The sequence below is a fragment of the Quercus suber genome, unplaced genomic scaffold, assembly GCF_002906115.3.
Source record: "Quercus suber isolate HL8 unplaced genomic scaffold, Cork oak 2.0 scaffold_536, whole genome shotgun sequence".
NCBI classification, from domain to species: Eukaryota; Viridiplantae; Streptophyta; class Magnoliopsida; order Fagales; family Fagaceae; genus Quercus; species Quercus suber.
The window spans coordinates 305,292-321,939 of NW_027069984.1; the positions used below are offsets into that span (position 1 = coordinate 305,292).

The 16,648-nt window shown below is 33.2% G+C and overlaps 2 protein-coding genes across 3 annotated transcripts; one reads left to right on the forward strand and one right to left on the reverse strand.

Annotated features, from left to right (window-relative positions):
• Nucleotides 1-2,604: 2,604 nt before the first annotated feature.
• Nucleotides 2,605-8,226, forward strand: LOC112040044 (hydroxyproline O-galactosyltransferase GALT5). Of its 2 annotated transcripts, XM_024072937.2 has the most exons (8): nucleotides 2,605-2,754; nucleotides 2,879-3,770; nucleotides 5,816-6,048; nucleotides 6,130-6,420; nucleotides 6,521-6,649; nucleotides 6,738-6,911; nucleotides 7,454-7,561; nucleotides 7,709-8,226. In XM_024072937.2, exons 2-8 carry the CDS (start codon nucleotides 2,993-2,995, stop codon nucleotides 7,916-7,918), a joined length of 1,923 nt encoding a protein of 640 aa, XP_023928705.1. In that variant the 5' UTR covers nucleotides 2,605-2,754; nucleotides 2,879-2,992; the 3' UTR covers nucleotides 7,919-8,226. The 2 variants fall into 2 exon arrangements, with proteins under 2 accessions (XP_023928705.1, XP_065620063.1); XM_065763991.1 differs by lacking the exon at nucleotides 2,605-2,754 and having other exon boundaries at nucleotides 2,777-3,770.
• Nucleotides 8,227-9,212: 986 nt separating this feature from the next.
• Nucleotides 9,213-10,788, reverse strand: LOC112040055 (uncharacterized). Its single transcript, XM_024072952.2, has 2 exons — nucleotides 9,794-10,788; nucleotides 9,213-9,659 (listed from the first exon to the last, which is right to left on the reverse strand). The coding sequence occupies exons 1-2, from the start codon at nucleotides 10,647-10,649 to the stop codon at nucleotides 9,607-9,609; spliced, it is 909 nt and encodes a 302-aa protein (XP_023928720.1). The 5' UTR covers nucleotides 10,650-10,788; the 3' UTR covers nucleotides 9,213-9,606.
• Nucleotides 10,789-16,648: the final 5,860 nt, after the last annotated feature.

A 16,648-nucleotide genomic window follows, 5' to 3' on the forward strand; every position in this document is an offset into this window, starting at 1 on the left:
AGAAGAGAATTTAAATCCCAAACCCACTGATCAAATAAAAAGAAAATGGAAGAAGAACATCAAAAACCATTGCCATAAATCACTGTGGTTGTGGTCGTTGGGTTCAACTATCACTAAACTTGATGCAAAGCAAATAAAAGGAGCAAGATTGAACAAAAGTGGGTGAGATCGGAGAGGCTTTGCAACAAGAACCTTAGATTGTCGTCTTTGTCTTCTTTGGTGGAGAGAGTGAAATCGAGAGGCTGAGAGCATAAGAGAGGGGTGGTTGAGATTTGGTGGCCGACGATGTGAGACTTAATAGTGAGTGAGTGAGTGAGAGTGGGAGGGGTGGCTCGGGTCTTTGACGGAGTGAAATGAGAGAATAAGTTTATATATATTAGGGTATTTTGGTAATTTTAATTTTAAGCAAGTCGAGTCCAGGTCTGGGTTCGGGCCAGGTATTGCCAAAACCCGGACCTAACCCGGACTCAGATTGGGTTTTATTTTAAAAATCCAAACCCAACACTGCTGCTTATTAGGTTGGGTATCTTGGGGCGGGTAACAATTGCCATCTCTACCAATAGTGAATTATCTCCTCAACATAACACTCTCTCTCTCACTTTCTACCTAACTCTTTCTTGCTCTCCTCATTAGTTTTCAAACTCTCTCTCTCTCTCTCTCTCTCTCTCTCTCTCTCTCTCTCGCGTGTGCGCGCAAAATTTGATTGAACCCATGGTCGATGGTCACAACTAATGGCCTATTTCTGAGGTTGTCAATTGCTTAGGGCTTCATTTGTGGGCTGTCTCTCTCTCTCTCCTTTTTTTTCTTTTTTTGTTGAGATTTGATAAAATTTGTTTGTATTAATGGGTTTTCTAGTGGAGATCTAGGCTGGGTTTGATTTTTTTTTTTTTTTTTTTTTTGTTTTAGTGGAATTATGGCTTGCGAAGTGGAGATCTAGGCTAGGTATTGGATTGTGATGGTGGTTCCAGTGGGTTTTGGTTATGGTTTATTTTTGGAGTTATGGTAATGGTTTCTAGCAGGTGACAATGATAAATGGTTTTGTTAGAAAATAAAGGGATTTGAGAAAAACAAAAACTAGTCCAAAAATGGTGCCAAATAGAAAATGAGTTGGAAACAAAAAATGAATATAGGATTTGAGAAGAGAAAATGAGTACAAAAAATTAAAATTGAAAATGAATACAAACCCATAAGTAAAGAAACAATCCCATGTATATTAATTGAGTTTAAATTTTATTATATATAAAAATAAAATAAAAATAAAAATAAAAAACTATTAATAATTTCCATAATTATATTATATATTTAATAGTTCTATATAAAAATACAATCATAATAAATACTTATTAGTAACTATTAACTATTATCAAATTTCATGATTAATATTGGATATACAACACAATCAAAATAAATATCTATTAATACTATTTTAATTATCAAATTTTATATTTATATACAAAATAAAAGAGAGAAAAACATATTTTTAAGATAAAATAACAATTTAAAAAAAAAAAAAAAACTTTCCGTATGCATGGGTTGTTGACTAGTATATTTATATTTTTAAATTAAGTATTCATTTGGCATCGATTAATTTTATTGATTTATTTTAATAATTTAAAAAATAACAGCTACTAAAAAAGAATTAAACTTAACCAAATAAACAAAAATAGTTGCAAAATAAACTGAACTAAACTTGTAGGTACTTAAGAAGTAGTGTTAGCAATACAACCTTCTTCACAATTTGAATTAACATCATTTCGCATAAATTCATTATCAATACAACTTATATTATATGCACTACAAAAAAATGTTTTTTGGTTGACAAGGCATCTCTCAATGGAAAATAATAATAATAATAATAATAAGATGATCTTCCGAGACATCTTTTTATATGTTGTGAGAGAGATGTCTCATGATATAAATTTTCTTAAAGTTCATTTGGGTATTTATAGTTTTCTTTTGTTTATTTGCATAATATTTATGAAAATATATAGTTATTGAGAAGTTTTACGTTAGCATGTAAAAAAAAAAAAAAAAAACTAAAAATTCATTTATCTCTATATATTAAAAAGATTTAGAAAGATAGTTATAATTTTAAAAAATGTCAAAAATATCCGTAATCTAATTAGATTTTTTTTTTTTTTGAGAAACATAATCTAATTAGATAATTCTTATTCTTTTAAAAAAAATAAGGTTAAAATTGTAATTTAACAAAATTAAAAAAAAAAACTACTAAAGAAACTTTTTTCCTAAAAATTAGTATATTCTTTATTTAAATATGAAAAGTATTACATCCATAATATTTGATAAATTTTTTTTCTAAAAATTAGCACACGCTAAACCTCACAATTTACCCTATTTCAAATCCTAATTTTAGTTTTTTTTTTTTTAAATCCCCTCTACAATAAATAAATTAAAATTGAAAAATTGTACCAGACTCAAAATAAAAAAGAGCCTAATCATATGTGCTTGCGTTGACGAGACTAGTTTCTTTTAAAAAAATACATAATCCACATCAACCATGTTTTAAAAAATAGAAAAATTTAAACAAATAGTTCAAAGTTGACATAAAAATTGGACACAGCTCGGATCTGCGGAGCGGATCCGTATTCTCTGCACTACACCTGATACGATGGTGTAACATGTTAAGCGCCTATCTCGAATTCTCTTAACACGCAGTCGTTTCACTGTATGGTCTTTGACTCTTTGCTTCTGTTTCAGACCATCGGCTCTTTACTTGTTTTATTTCCCTTTGTGGTAAGTAAATCTAAAATTTGTGTTAAAAAAACAATAAAAAAATTTTTCCAACCAAAACTGTTTTGCCAAAACAAAACTCTCTTTCCCTTTCTTTATTAAGATATTTTCTTTCATTTCGTTACAGCTAAACCCTGCTGTCTTCCAATTCCTTCAAATCCAAACCAAACCCATTGATTCATTGTATGAACTGAGACTTTGTTACTTTTTTTGGGTTTTGGGTTTTGTTTTTTGAGCGACAATGAAGCGAGCAAAGCTAGAGACTTTGGTATCGCCGAGTCGACTCAGATTGCTTCAGCTTTTGATGGGCATAGTGTTTCTTTGCGTACTCGTTATGACCATCGAAATCCCACTGGTTTTCCGCACCGAGTCGGGTTCAGACGACGGAGCTTTTGGGTTTTTATTGCCCGGAGACGAACCGGGCGGTTCGTATCTGTATCGGAAACCGAAACAGCAAATGCAGGAGTACAAGAGAATATCGGGTTTGGTCTTTAACGAGAGCTTATTCGATGCTAAAAAGGATGAGTTTTCGGAGCTCTATAAGTCGGCAAAGCAAGCTTGGGTGATAGGAAAGAAGCTCTGGGACGAAATGGAGTCCAAGAAAACCGAGTTGATCCCGAAAAATGGGCCGGAAAACCGGTCCGAGACGTGCCCAAATTCGATTTCGCTGTCGGTAGGCGAATTCCGGAACCGGGTTTTGGAGCTCCCTTGCGGGCTGACCTTGTGGTCCCACATAACGGTGGTGGGGACGCCCAGGTGGGGCCACCCGGAGAATGATCCGAAAATATCGGTTTTGAACGAAGGAGATGAGTCGGTGATGGTGTCACAGTTTATGATGGAGTTGCAGGGTTTGAAAATTGTGGATGGCGAAGACCCACCAAGGATTTTGCATTTCAATCCGAGGTTGAAAGGGGATTGGAGTAGAAAGCCTGTGATTGAGCAGAACACTTGTTATAGGATGCAGTGGGGTACAGCTTTGAGGTGTGAAGGGTGGAAGTCAAGAGCTGATGAAGAAACTGGTAGGTGATATTAATTTTAAATGTGTTTTTGTTCATTTTTTTTTTTATTAAGAGACTTCATTAGTTTTGTCTTATTTTTGTCAACTTTAGCTCAAATTGCAGTTCTTTTGTGTTGAACTATTATAAAAAAAGACATGTTAGTTAAGTTTGTTACAGAGAGTATGACTACAGATAGAACAAAATGGCGGAAAAAAAATACATGATCATGACTTTGGGGATTTCAATGTGTTTTTGTTTAATTTTTGCATTGAGAATTCATGGGTTTGTTGTTATTGTTTTCTGCCTATCAGCTTTAGCTCATATTGTAGTTCTCTGTCCCATAAAGCAAGTTGATTTGAGAGGAAGACTTGAAATAACATTAGTAGAAGTAGTAGAAACGGACATGTCAATTAAAGAGGAATGTAATGTATGGTTTTGGATAGAATAGAATGGCAGAAAAGAATATATGTGGCCGACTCTGATTAGTCTATTGAGAATCCATGGCCAGCCCCAGAATGTTGTTGCTGATAGAATAAGTGCGTTACAGTAAACGTAGTATAGGTAGATACAGAATAGTTTTCAGATTATTTGGGGTTGTGATACTTGTGATTATGTTTTAAGTAGAAAGTTAATTGACTATTTTGTAGATTCAAATTGAAATGACCTGCAGCTCTGTTTCCTTCTAATGGGAGTCTAAGCTTCCAAAATCTGGAAACCTGAGGTCTGAAAAGAAGGGATTACCTCTGATCTAGTTGTAAATTATTGCCCCCTTGTCTGTAGCTGGAGTGTAGGCTAGGTAATTAAAGATAAAACTTGTAATATGGGCATAAGAATACTCAAACATGTTCAATCAGAAATTTTCAACTTCGGAGGAACAACAATTTGCTTTCAGACCTGAGATTCTCTTTTTTATTCTCCAGTTAAGGAAGGCAATACATCACTCTTTATTCTATATTTTCCTATGACTTACTCCCATATCAAATTCTTTCTGTAGCTAACCACTTTGAACTTTTGCTTTATTACGCTTATTTTACCTCTTATTCTTAGTTAGTCCTTTGGGCTTTGTTCGTTTTAGCTTGCACCTAAGAAATCTTTATACTAACATGGTCAAAGGTTTGAGCTTAAACTGACATGGGCCTATAGTGTCACAATCACCTCCAATCGGCTGCTGGTAGTCTTGCGAGCTGCTACTTTGTCTTCCAACTAGTTGACTCAACACTATTCTACAATGATAAATCGGCTCTCACCCATGAAGCCACTGATTGCTCTTCACTCTCTCTATATTAGCAACGAAACTTAACTTGGTAGTCAATCTTGAGAAGAATACCATATTAAATAACTTACAAGATATTACATGAAATAATCCAGACCGAAAGTTTAGAGATATATATAAAAAAAATCAGCATTAAATTTATTTCGTTGCTTGCATGATTTTTTGTAGACTGTTGGAAGTTTCTCCATAATAAAACATTATAGCATCTGCAGCGAATACTTCCACAAGTTTTCAAGCATCTTTGTCCACCATGAATATGCCAATTCCTTTGAATGGTTCTCAATTTATCATACTCTCTGTTCCTAATGAGATATTGACACCATGACAGAATAAACATGTCTGTATCTAAGTTTCAGAAATTCCTTCCAGATCTTCACTTCTAGCATATGTACTTAATCAAGGTCTTAAACTTTCATTGTAAGTACAACCCTAGTCATTCGTGAAGAACAATCAATTCTGTAGTGAAGGGTTAAGCAAAGAGATCAAAGGTCAATACAACAACAACAACAACAAAATCCTTAGTCCCAAAATTTTGGGGTCGGCTATGACTTAATCATTTACTTGAACAGAATTGAAACCATTGTGTAAGTTCTGAATATGAAATTAGGCATCTTACACTTTGGTGTGAGTTTTCTATAAAAACGAAAGAAAAGAAAGCTTAGTTTCTTCTGTTGATGATTTGCTTTGTATGATTTTCAGACTGATTTGGTGTAGAATTCTGTCTTTGTATAATGACAGGTTTGCCTTGGTTGAATTAATCCTGTTTATTCCTGATTTTTTGGAATTTATGAAGTTGATGGACAGGTGAAATGTGAGAAGTGGATTCGTGATGATGACAATCATTCGGAAGAATCAAAGGCATCCTGGTGGTTGAACAGGCTTATAGGGCGGACGAAGCAGGTGTCTATAGACTGGCCATACCCTTTTGCAGAGGGAAAATTATTTGTTCTAACAATAAGTGCTGGCTTGGAAGGTTACCATATTAATGTAGATGGGAGGCATGTCACTTCATTTCCATATCGGACTGTGAGTATCCTATGGTATCTTCTCATATTGTATTTTGTAATGGACACTGGATATCTTAAGAAATTTTTCTAATGTTCACAGGGATTTGTTCTTGAAGATGCCACTGGACTTTCTGTCAATGGGGATGTTGATGTACATTCTGTTTTTGCTGCTTCCTTACCCACATCACATCCAAGTTTCACAACGCAGATGCATCTTGAGATGTTTACTAAATGGAAAGCCCCACCTCTTCCCTATGGGCATGTGGAGCTTTTCATTGGCATCCTATCTGCTGGCAACCATTTTGCTGAGCGAATGGCTGTGAGGAAGTCTTGGATGCAACATAAGTCAATTAAATCTTCTCATGTTGTGGCTCGGTTTTTTGTAGCAATGGTAAGGCTGGATGCTGGAGGCATGTGTTCTTTAATAAGAAACCATTTGATGAAAAGCTTTATGTTTGATATTTAGGGCTTTTAGATTTATGTTTTGACAGCATGGAAGAAAGGAAGTAAATCGGGAGCTAAAAAAAGAATCAGAATATTTTGGTGATATAGTTATGGTTCCTTACATGGATAATTATGATCTTGTTGTGTTAAAGACTATAGCAATCTGCGAATATGGGGTGAGTTTTGGAAAATGACCTAAAGTTAGTTATTTTCTTTCTTTTTTACTAGAAAATATGTATCACCAGTGTATGTGGCTCTTCACAGGTTCGCACAGTGGCTGCCAAGTATATCATGAAGTGTGATGATGACACATTTGTTAGGGTGGATGCTGTGATCAAGGAAGTAAGAAAAGTTGATGAAGATAGAAGCCTTTATGTTGGAAACATGAACTATCACCACAAGCCCCTTCGTCATGGTAAATGGGCAGTGACATATGAGGTATGAATTCCCCCCAACTTCTCTAGTTCTTACCCCTTAGTAGGATCATTGGCTCTGTTTCCATGGGTTGCTTAATGTACCACTTTGATATTATTTCTTCAGACTCTAAATGAGCGTTGCTTATAGGTTTTGGCTACTTATTTTTGCTTTTAACAAAAAGTTAGAATTTGTTATCAGGTAATATAATGCAGATTTTGTGCCACATCTAATTATGTCTGATTTGAAATTTCATTTGCTTTAACACATAGTTAGGTGTCAATGCTGTGTAGGGACTATATTTACTTTGGAAAGAGTCCTTCCTCTGATTATCAGAGGTTTAAGACACCCAAATATTTCTCTCTTAAATGTTCAATGTTTGGGCATAAAATGACTGACCAACTCCCATGATAATTTTTTTTTTTTGGCCTAGTTAAACCCAGACAGTGTAGAGTTCCTGACCAATTCAACTTTTAGTACTCTTTTGACTTTATTACTTTCTTTAATGAGGGTTTGATATGCTGTACACATTTCCCACCATTATGTCCTTTTCTTGTGAGTTCCAGGAATGGCCAGAGGAAGACTATCCAACCTATGCAAATGGGCCGGGTTACATTGTATCATCCAACATTGCACAGTTAATCGTATCTGATTTTGAAGAGCACAAATTAAGAGTATGTGGCGTTGTTCTGCTCTTCAATCTCTGTGTGTGTGTGTGTGTGTGTTTATTAGTGTGTTCACCTGCACACACATGTAATGTGCTTCAGCAGTTTTAGGTGGTGGTTATTGATGATTGATTAACCAATGTTCACATGGCGCAGTTGTTCAAGATGGAAGATGTGAGCATGGGAATGTGGGTGGAGCAGTTCAACAGTTCAAGACCTGTGCAGTATGTGCACAGCTTGAAATTCTGCCAATTTGGGTGCATCGAGGATTATTACACTGCACATTACCAATCTCCAAGACAGATGATATGCATGTGGGACAAATTGCAATCTCAAGGAAAACCCCAGTGCTGCAACATGAGATGACAATGAAACAAGATAGTGTTCACCATACAAATTTTGCAGTCATAGTATACCTCTGTAAATACTCAAGTCAGGTTAAGTCTAGTGGGGATATTCATGATCCTTTTCCAAATTCGTTCATTATTTCACCTTTTTCCTCCTTTTGTTCCCCATTCATCCCTCTGTACGTTGGGCGATATGAGAGGAACAATGTTGCTATTTAGAGATAGCCAAAACATATATAAACAATTCATTTTGTAATCTAGAGTGTAACACCACAGAAGCAAAATGAAATGAATGTTTGAAACAATGGTTCTGTTTTATATTCAAAATCAATCTCTCTCTCTCTCTCTCTCTCTCTCTCTCTCCCCCCTGTATGCTGGAAACAGTGCACTACATGCATGCACTCCGATGAATTCCTTGTATTGGCCAACTATATTATTTACATCCTCCCCTAGTCCAATTCCTAAATGCTCTATGCCTTTCCATAACTCCCCTCCAATCTATTTAGTGAAAGATCCAATTTCTGCTTTGAGGAGAGACATTCGGCTTCACATTTGCATGGTCCATTGCCTGTAGGATGTTCTTCTCTACTCTAACAAAGTTTGGTCAACCTCCCCTCCCCCAAAAAAATCATCATTGCTGCTGATGTGCTAGATATCAGGAATATATGCTCTTTTGTTAAAACAGTTGTGATTGGTTCTCACATTGTGAGAAATGATGCATATGCTGGATATACAAAATACCTTCTTCATAAGAATGTGTCCATATATGGAACAAGATATCATCTCCCAAGTTAACAATTTCAAATCTAACTGGTGACTTTTTCCTTTTTCCTTTTTCCTTTTTCCTTTTTTTTTTCATTGCCAGTATCAGTTAAAACTAACGTCAACTCTCTCATATTGTTCTCAATACGTGCTACCTCTAATTATCTAATGTAAATATAGAAGCATGTAAGTGAAGTGCATACCCCGCTGCCCAGGGTTAAAAAAAAAATACTGTGGAATATATCTGTAGGTATAAAGCTCTTTCCAAATCCATCACTTTGTAGAACTTAGCAGACAAGTAGGCATAAAGTAAAGAGAGAATCATTATCGTGAAAGCGATTCTCTCTTTGTGGATATAGTGCTACGAAGAAGGAACCTTATTCCATAAGCTTATTTTATATCAATCACTCAGGGCTTAAAGCTCTACTTTAGCTGGACCATAAATTTACTTTAGCTGATGGCCCATAAACTAGCCGCCTAATAAATCAGTGTTATAACTTATATGATAGAATGGTACTTGATCAAATATCATATTCTCTTACTCAAAAAAAAAAAAAAAAAATAGTAGTCTAATTGTATTAGTAGTTAAAAAAGATTGATGTAAGCAATTGCATGCACCATATTACACACTTGATCAAGATAAATTAAAATACACATTTACACGTTAAATTATGGAAAATACATTTAATATTAGATGAAGTCACTTGAAATTATAAATTTTCACAACTTGTTAAGATGATAAGTTATGATTGATGCAACAACGAAATCACGGAGAATATTTTTATTATGCACCAATCATAACATGTTATCTTAGCAATTGTAAAAAAAATTGTGTGACTGAACTTATTGTTTCTTTAATCGAAGAAGTGAAACCCTTTTTTTCCATAACCATGGAGAAATCTCAGCGTCACCATTTGTTCTGAAGTTCGTTAGCCCATCAACAAGCTACAACAAGACCCAAACCAATGACCATGCCAAAATATACATCAACCAAGCCCCTGCAACAAGGTCAAAATAATTTGAATTGTAAGCATCATATATATATATATATATATACACCAAAGACTGAAAAAGAAAAAGAGTCTAAAACAAAAAAAGAGAAGGAAAAAAAAAATACTAGATAATATAATACCATTCTTCCATGGAAGAAGCCTCAAACCATTATTAACTGATGACCCAAAGAAACAATCCAACGCCGTGTTGAGCCCGTTAGGACAGTTGCAGATAAACGAATTGTAAGGTCCAGTGTAGCCACAAACTCCATGACTCTTCTCACATTGAGCACATGGGCTTGGATACTCATTATTCACATTAAATTTATATTTGAGTGCTATCCCATAGTTCCAATTTTCAGGGTTGGATTCCTGGCCATTGTAGCTGTAAATCCCAGAATAAGAAGTGCACTGAAGCTTCTTTAAGTCCATTTCAAACGAGGGTCCAAGATTCACAGGAGCATAAATGCAACATGTAGAGATTGGAAGGTTGATGGTACTAAAAGGCGTGCAAGAATATAAATAACTACAAATGGGTGTGCCTTGGTTTTCACAAAGAGGGGCTTTGGAGTTGTTTCCATCACCATATAGGCCATTCAATGTGTATATAGGTGAAGAACTGACTGAACAGTCTAGTAAAGCAAAGATGGTATCATCATGAAAAGTAAAGGGAGCATCCCAATCTAGGCCAAAGCCTTTACTTGGTTGTGTGCAGGAACAGGTTGACATTGAAGGGTCTGAGATGTATATGACTTGGTTTGTGTAGTCAATTTTGGTGATAGGGTAACAACCTGTGTGAGTGGTTAAGGTGAGCTTTTGTTGGTCACAATTAACATATTGTTGGAACCGTGGATCGCCACAAGCAGGGTCACTACCAAATGGGAAAGTGAGGATTTGTTTGCCACAGCTTTTTTGGCAGATTTGGGCTGAGATTGATGAGAGAAAGAGGAGAGAAATTAAGGAAAGAAGAGTTATGGAAGAGTGGCTTAGCTTCATTCTTGCAACTATGGAAAGGTAGAGGTAGAGGTAGAGGAGTTGGGAAGTGAAGCGTGGTGTTGGTATATATTATATGTTGTTGGAAGCAGCTAGCTAGCTAAGTGAAGTTATGTGTGAAATAAAGAGGAAGGTGCTTGTGGTCTTGTTTTATGGGGATTGAATTTTTAACTTTCGGTGTAAGGTTGGCTAGCTTTTGGTGATAATGCTATGCCTTTCCCTATTATTAGATGCTTAGAGAAGAAGAAAAAAATAAATAAATAAATAATAGAAAATAAAAGAAGAAGATCCTCTATGTTTGATTGAAGTGAAAAAGTAATATTACAACAACAATATTTTTTACAGATGGTTAATACTGTTTACCACGGCTAATACGATTTGTTATAATTGAAGTAATATTACTTTTATATACATTTATTATTGACACTACTTTTATTATACACTAATTATAGCAAGTCATATCAATCATTATGAAAAATGTTATGCTAGACTTATTGCAAGAGAAATAGAAGGTATACATGATACCGTATTATTTAAAAGTTAATTATAGATTTATATTGTAGATTAAACAAATATGCTTGTTAGTACAATGTAAATTAAGAATTTTCTTATTTAAAATTACTCATTTTACCAAATAAGTAATAATTCTATGAGAAATGTTACGTCTACAACATTTTTACAACAAATCACAGGTGGTTAGTTGTTATTGATTCAAATTTGAACCTAACACTAATATTACTTTTTTGCCCCAACAATAACAACCAATAACAACTTGCCACTTAAAATTTGTTGTAAAAATATTGTAGACATAGCATTTCTCTAATTCTATATCCTATAGATTTGTAAATTGCTAAACGTTTCCATGAAATGAATCCTTTGAGTAAGTGAAGATTTCACCTCTCTCTCTCTCTCTCTCTCTCTCTCTCAATTGACTTCTTTGCACTTATAAGTTGTAACGACATAATTCATTATTTGACTGGCTGATTTGCATGCTTAAATATTATTGGTTTTTATAAAATATAATTAATAGCTAGAGATTCGATATGTTACATAATATAAAGGACTAGAAATGAGGAATCTCTTCTATTTTACCATATAAACTAGGGCTTGATGAAAGAGCCATTGGTTTAAATAACAGTTTCCCTCCTTCGAGTCAGCGATATCACATGCTTTTAGTCAATTAGTAGTGGGATTTTAGACTTTGTGATGTGACCCAAGTATCCAGCACAAGTCACAATGGTGATTGTGTTTTGATATGTACCCATGTTGCTCAATTAATACCTTGAAAGTCATGGTACTAAAAGAAGAATTGACCTACTATGTTTAACACACCCATCCCATACTTCAAGTAAATGCCAAATCAGTTTTGTTCTCGATCGGTTAATTACTTTCAACATATTCAATGACAACTTGCTTATAAATTTATGTGGCACAACTAGGATTCTGCCTGCCAGTGCATGAATTGTTGAACTCCAATATACACAGTCACTTTTTCATTTTTTTTATTTATTTATTAATAAAATATTTATTTTTTAATTTAAAATTTTCCCTACCTACCTCGCCACCCACAAAACAAAGGGTAGCCGAGGGTTTCTATTCTTTGGAAGGTCTATTGGAAGCTTTTAGACAAAGTGCCCAAACACTTTAGCCTCTCAAAAGAAGGCAAAAGGAAATAGAAATAGAAAGAAAAGGTTTGAATAGTACAATAATGATTACATCTGAACCTTGATTATTCACTTTTCTCCCCCATTAATCTGTTATGATTATTTAATTCCTAAAGCAGAAAAGATAAGCACAAATTGCATAATCAAATCATGGTTTTTCGAGGATAAAGTCTTGTCTCCTTTCTGTTAACCACTAAATATTTTTGATAAATTATGTTTTTTGTCCATATATTATATTTGAGACATGCACGATTTTGGTCCTTCAATTTTCAAATAATCAATTTTAGTCAGTTAAATTTTAAAAGTGTAATAATTTAGTCTTGATATTTACCTCCATCCAATTTTGCTAACATGGCTAACGGTTTGCTAATGTGCAGTCATAAATACCCCAAATTTAGATGGAAAGTTGACAGCAAAATTAAAACACCAATGGTTTCTACTTAATAATAATAACTCTTTACCATTAAATCAAGATACTAATGAATTTTGTGTGTGTATAGGTGAAATTTGATACGTGTTCTTTTTTTGACAATAATAAACTTTACTAGTTAAGTAACTAGAATCTAGCTCAAACTAGCCTCAAATATTTTGGTTTTTAGTGATAACATTCTAACATGAAAGGGTTAATACACAGAAAAATAATAAGAAGAAGAATAAAACCCGTGAAGCATTCTTAAAGTCACGTGGTTGTTCATTTCAACTTCAATTTTAAATCTAAAATTTTAATTGCCGGGATCAGATCTAGAATATATCAACTTCTCATTACAATGTTTCTTTAATGAAAAACTTCATCACAATTAAAGTAGTGGCCATGAGAAACAAAAACATTATTCAACCTATCAAGTCTCAGTTACCCAAATAAATAAATAAATAAGGTTCGGAAGTCTTGGTAAATCAGCTGAACCTGGAGCTCAATTTCAAATCTGCGCTCAATATTTTATGCATGCCATGTATGTTTGATTGGGGTACTCAAACTCGTTAGGTAGGTTAGGTTGTTTTTTTAAACCTATTTTCTTTCATCTTTCAACTCTACTTCATCTAATTTCATAAAACTATTTTAAGTAAACCTTTTGAAGTCTTCTTACAAAAATATTTATCAGGTAATTTTATCAAACATTTATCAACATTACGCTAAGAATATGATAAAATTGTCAATAAACTCATCTTTCTACATAAACCTCTCCTCTTAAAGTATTATCGAAGTGGACCGAATGGATCAAAATGGACTAAATGGAAAGAAGTGGGCCAAAATTGTTCAAATTAGACTAAAATGGACTAAAGTGGACCGAAGTAGACTGAAATGAACCGAAATAGACCAAATTGACCAAAATGCTGAGATAACGAACAATAGGAGTATAGCAATAATAAATACTACACTTCAACTTTTAGATATTATATAGATATGTGTACTCTCTCTCTCTCTCTCTCTCTCTCTCTCTCTCTCTATATATATATATATATATGTTTTTGCTCTAAATTCTAACACTAATTTTCTTTTTTTAGTTATTGTTCTTCCAACAATTAGATAAGTTAATTTATAATTTCAAGAAGAAAATCATGAATTATATGGATGAAAAAAAACTCCAAAAAAAAAGTGTGAATTCCAAATTGAAAAAAAAAAAATTTAAGGGAAAAGTTGAATCCAATGGGTTGATTTTTTTTATTTAATTTTTATAAGGTTTAAAATTCTATATTTGATGATACTACAACCTTTTATGTCTTGAATCTTGATACTTCAATTATCAAAACATGCCCAAACTACATGTTTTCTATGGACGCAGGGTTTGTTCATTTTGTTGTAATACAAAATTTGCAATAGAAAGGAATCTATGCTGCTAAAGAAGGTTTCATATCGTTCTAATGGGAATTCGGGTATAACTGAAGAAGATGCTGCCTCATTCAACCGTAGTTTTGGACGTCCAAAGAGACACCATGAGAGTTAAAAGTCCACCATAATTTTATTCAAATAGGATGTGTCACCAACATTTAACTCCTTTGAACATAATAAAATCATCTCAAGTTATCTTATAGGGGTGTGCATGGGTTGGGTCAGGTTGGGTCGAGTTGAGAGGATTTTTTGATCTAACCTACCATGGTGAGTCAAAAAAAATTCAACTTAACACAACTCATTACATAAGTCCAACCCAACCCACATGGGTCGGGTTGAACCCATGGGTTTGAAATTTATTATTATTATTATTATTATTAAATTGAGTAAAAAAATATATAAATATAAATATATTAAAAAAAACCTAAAAATTAGTACCAATGTAACTCTTTAAAGGCATACAACACTAATAACTAAACAATAATAATAATTTATTAAGGTTTGTGTGAACTAATTGGCTTTTATATAGGATAGGAAGAACTGGTTATTTTAAAAAATTTATTAATTATATAATATTATATATATATATTAAATTAGTATTAGTAAGAGGAACCGAGGAAGTGCTGCTCTACAGTTGGTTTTTTTTTTTAATTATTAAATATATAATATATTTTAAATATATATTAAATATGGGTGGGTCAGGTTGGGTTTAGCGGGTTTGTNTTTGCAGAGAAAATTTGTGGACATTTTAAATTTTTTTATGAGAAATAAATAACAAATGTTTTATATGTATGGCTAGCTTGTATTGTGTTGTGTGGGAGTATGAAGTATACTAGCTAATTGTATTACCTTTGGGGAGTGAAATGGAGAGGGAAGGTTGTTTTATGGGGATTAATTTTGTTACATTCGGTAGGTTAGGTTGTTTTTTTAAACCTATTTTCTTTCATCTTTCAACTCTACTTCATCTAATTTCATAAAACTATTTTAAGTAAACCTTTTGAAGTCTTCTTACAAAAATATTTATCAGGTAATTTTATCAAAAATTTATCAACATTACGCTAAGAATATGATAAAATTGTCAATAAACTCATCTTTCTACATAAACCTCTCCTCTTAAAGTATTATCGAAGTGGACCGAATGGATCAAAATGGACTGAATGGAAAGAAGTGGGCCAAAATTGTTCAAATTAGACTAAAATGGACTAAAGTGGACCGAAGTAGACTGAAATGAACCGAAATAGACCAAATTGACCAAAATGCTGAGATAATGAACAATAGGAGTATAGCAATAATAAATACTACACTTCAACTTTTAGATATTATATAAATATGTGTACTATATATATATATATATATGTCTTTGCTCTAAATTCTAACACTTATTTTCTTTTTTTAGTTTTTGTTCTTCCAACAATTAGATAAGTTAATATATAATTTCAAGAAGAAAATCCTGAATTATATGGATGAAAAAAAACTCCAATAAAAAGTGTGAATTCCAAATTGGAAAAAAAAAATTAAGGGAAAAGTTGAATCCAATGGGTTGATTTTTTTTTAATTTTTATCAGGTTTAAAATTCTATATTTGATGATACTACAACCTTTTATGTCTTGAATCTTGATACTTCAATTATCAAAACAAGCCAAAACTACATGTTTTCTATTGACGCAGGTTTTGTTCATTTTGTTGTAATACAAAATTTGCAATAGAAAGGAATCTATGCTGCTAAAGAAGGTTTCATATCGTTCTAATGGGAATTCGGGTATAACTGAAGAAGATGCTGCTTCATTCAACCGTAGTTTTGGACATCCAAAGAGACACCATGAGAGTTAAAAGTCCACCATAATTTTATTCAAACAGGATGTGTCACCAACATTTAACTCCTTTGAACAGAATAAAATCATCTCAAGTTATCTTATAGGAGTGTGCATTGGTTGGGTCAGATTGGGTCGAGTTGAGAGGATTTTTTGACCCAACCTACCATGGTGAGTCAAAAAAAAATTCAAAATTCAACCCAACCCATTACATAAGTCCAACCCAACTCACATGGATCGGGTTGAACCCATGGGTTTGAAATTTATTATTATTATTATTATTATTATTATTATTATTATTATTAAATTGAGTAGAAAAAAATATTAATATTAATATATTAAAAAAACCTAAAGATTAGTATCAATGTAACTCTTTAAAGGCAAACAACACTAATAACTAAATAATAATAATAATTTATTAAGGTTTGTGTGAACTAATTGGCTTTTATATAGGATAGGAAGAATTGGTTATTTTAAAAAATTTATTAATATTAGTAGGAGGAACCGAGGAAGTGATGTTCTACAGTTGGTTTTTTTTTTTTTTTTAATTATTAAATATATAATATATTTTAAATATGGGTGGGTCGGGTCGGGTTTAGCGGGTTTGTAATTTTATGACCCAACCCGACTCGCTATAAAAAATTTTTTGTAACCCAACCCAACCCACCAAGCCTTAAAAACCGACACAACCCGATGGGT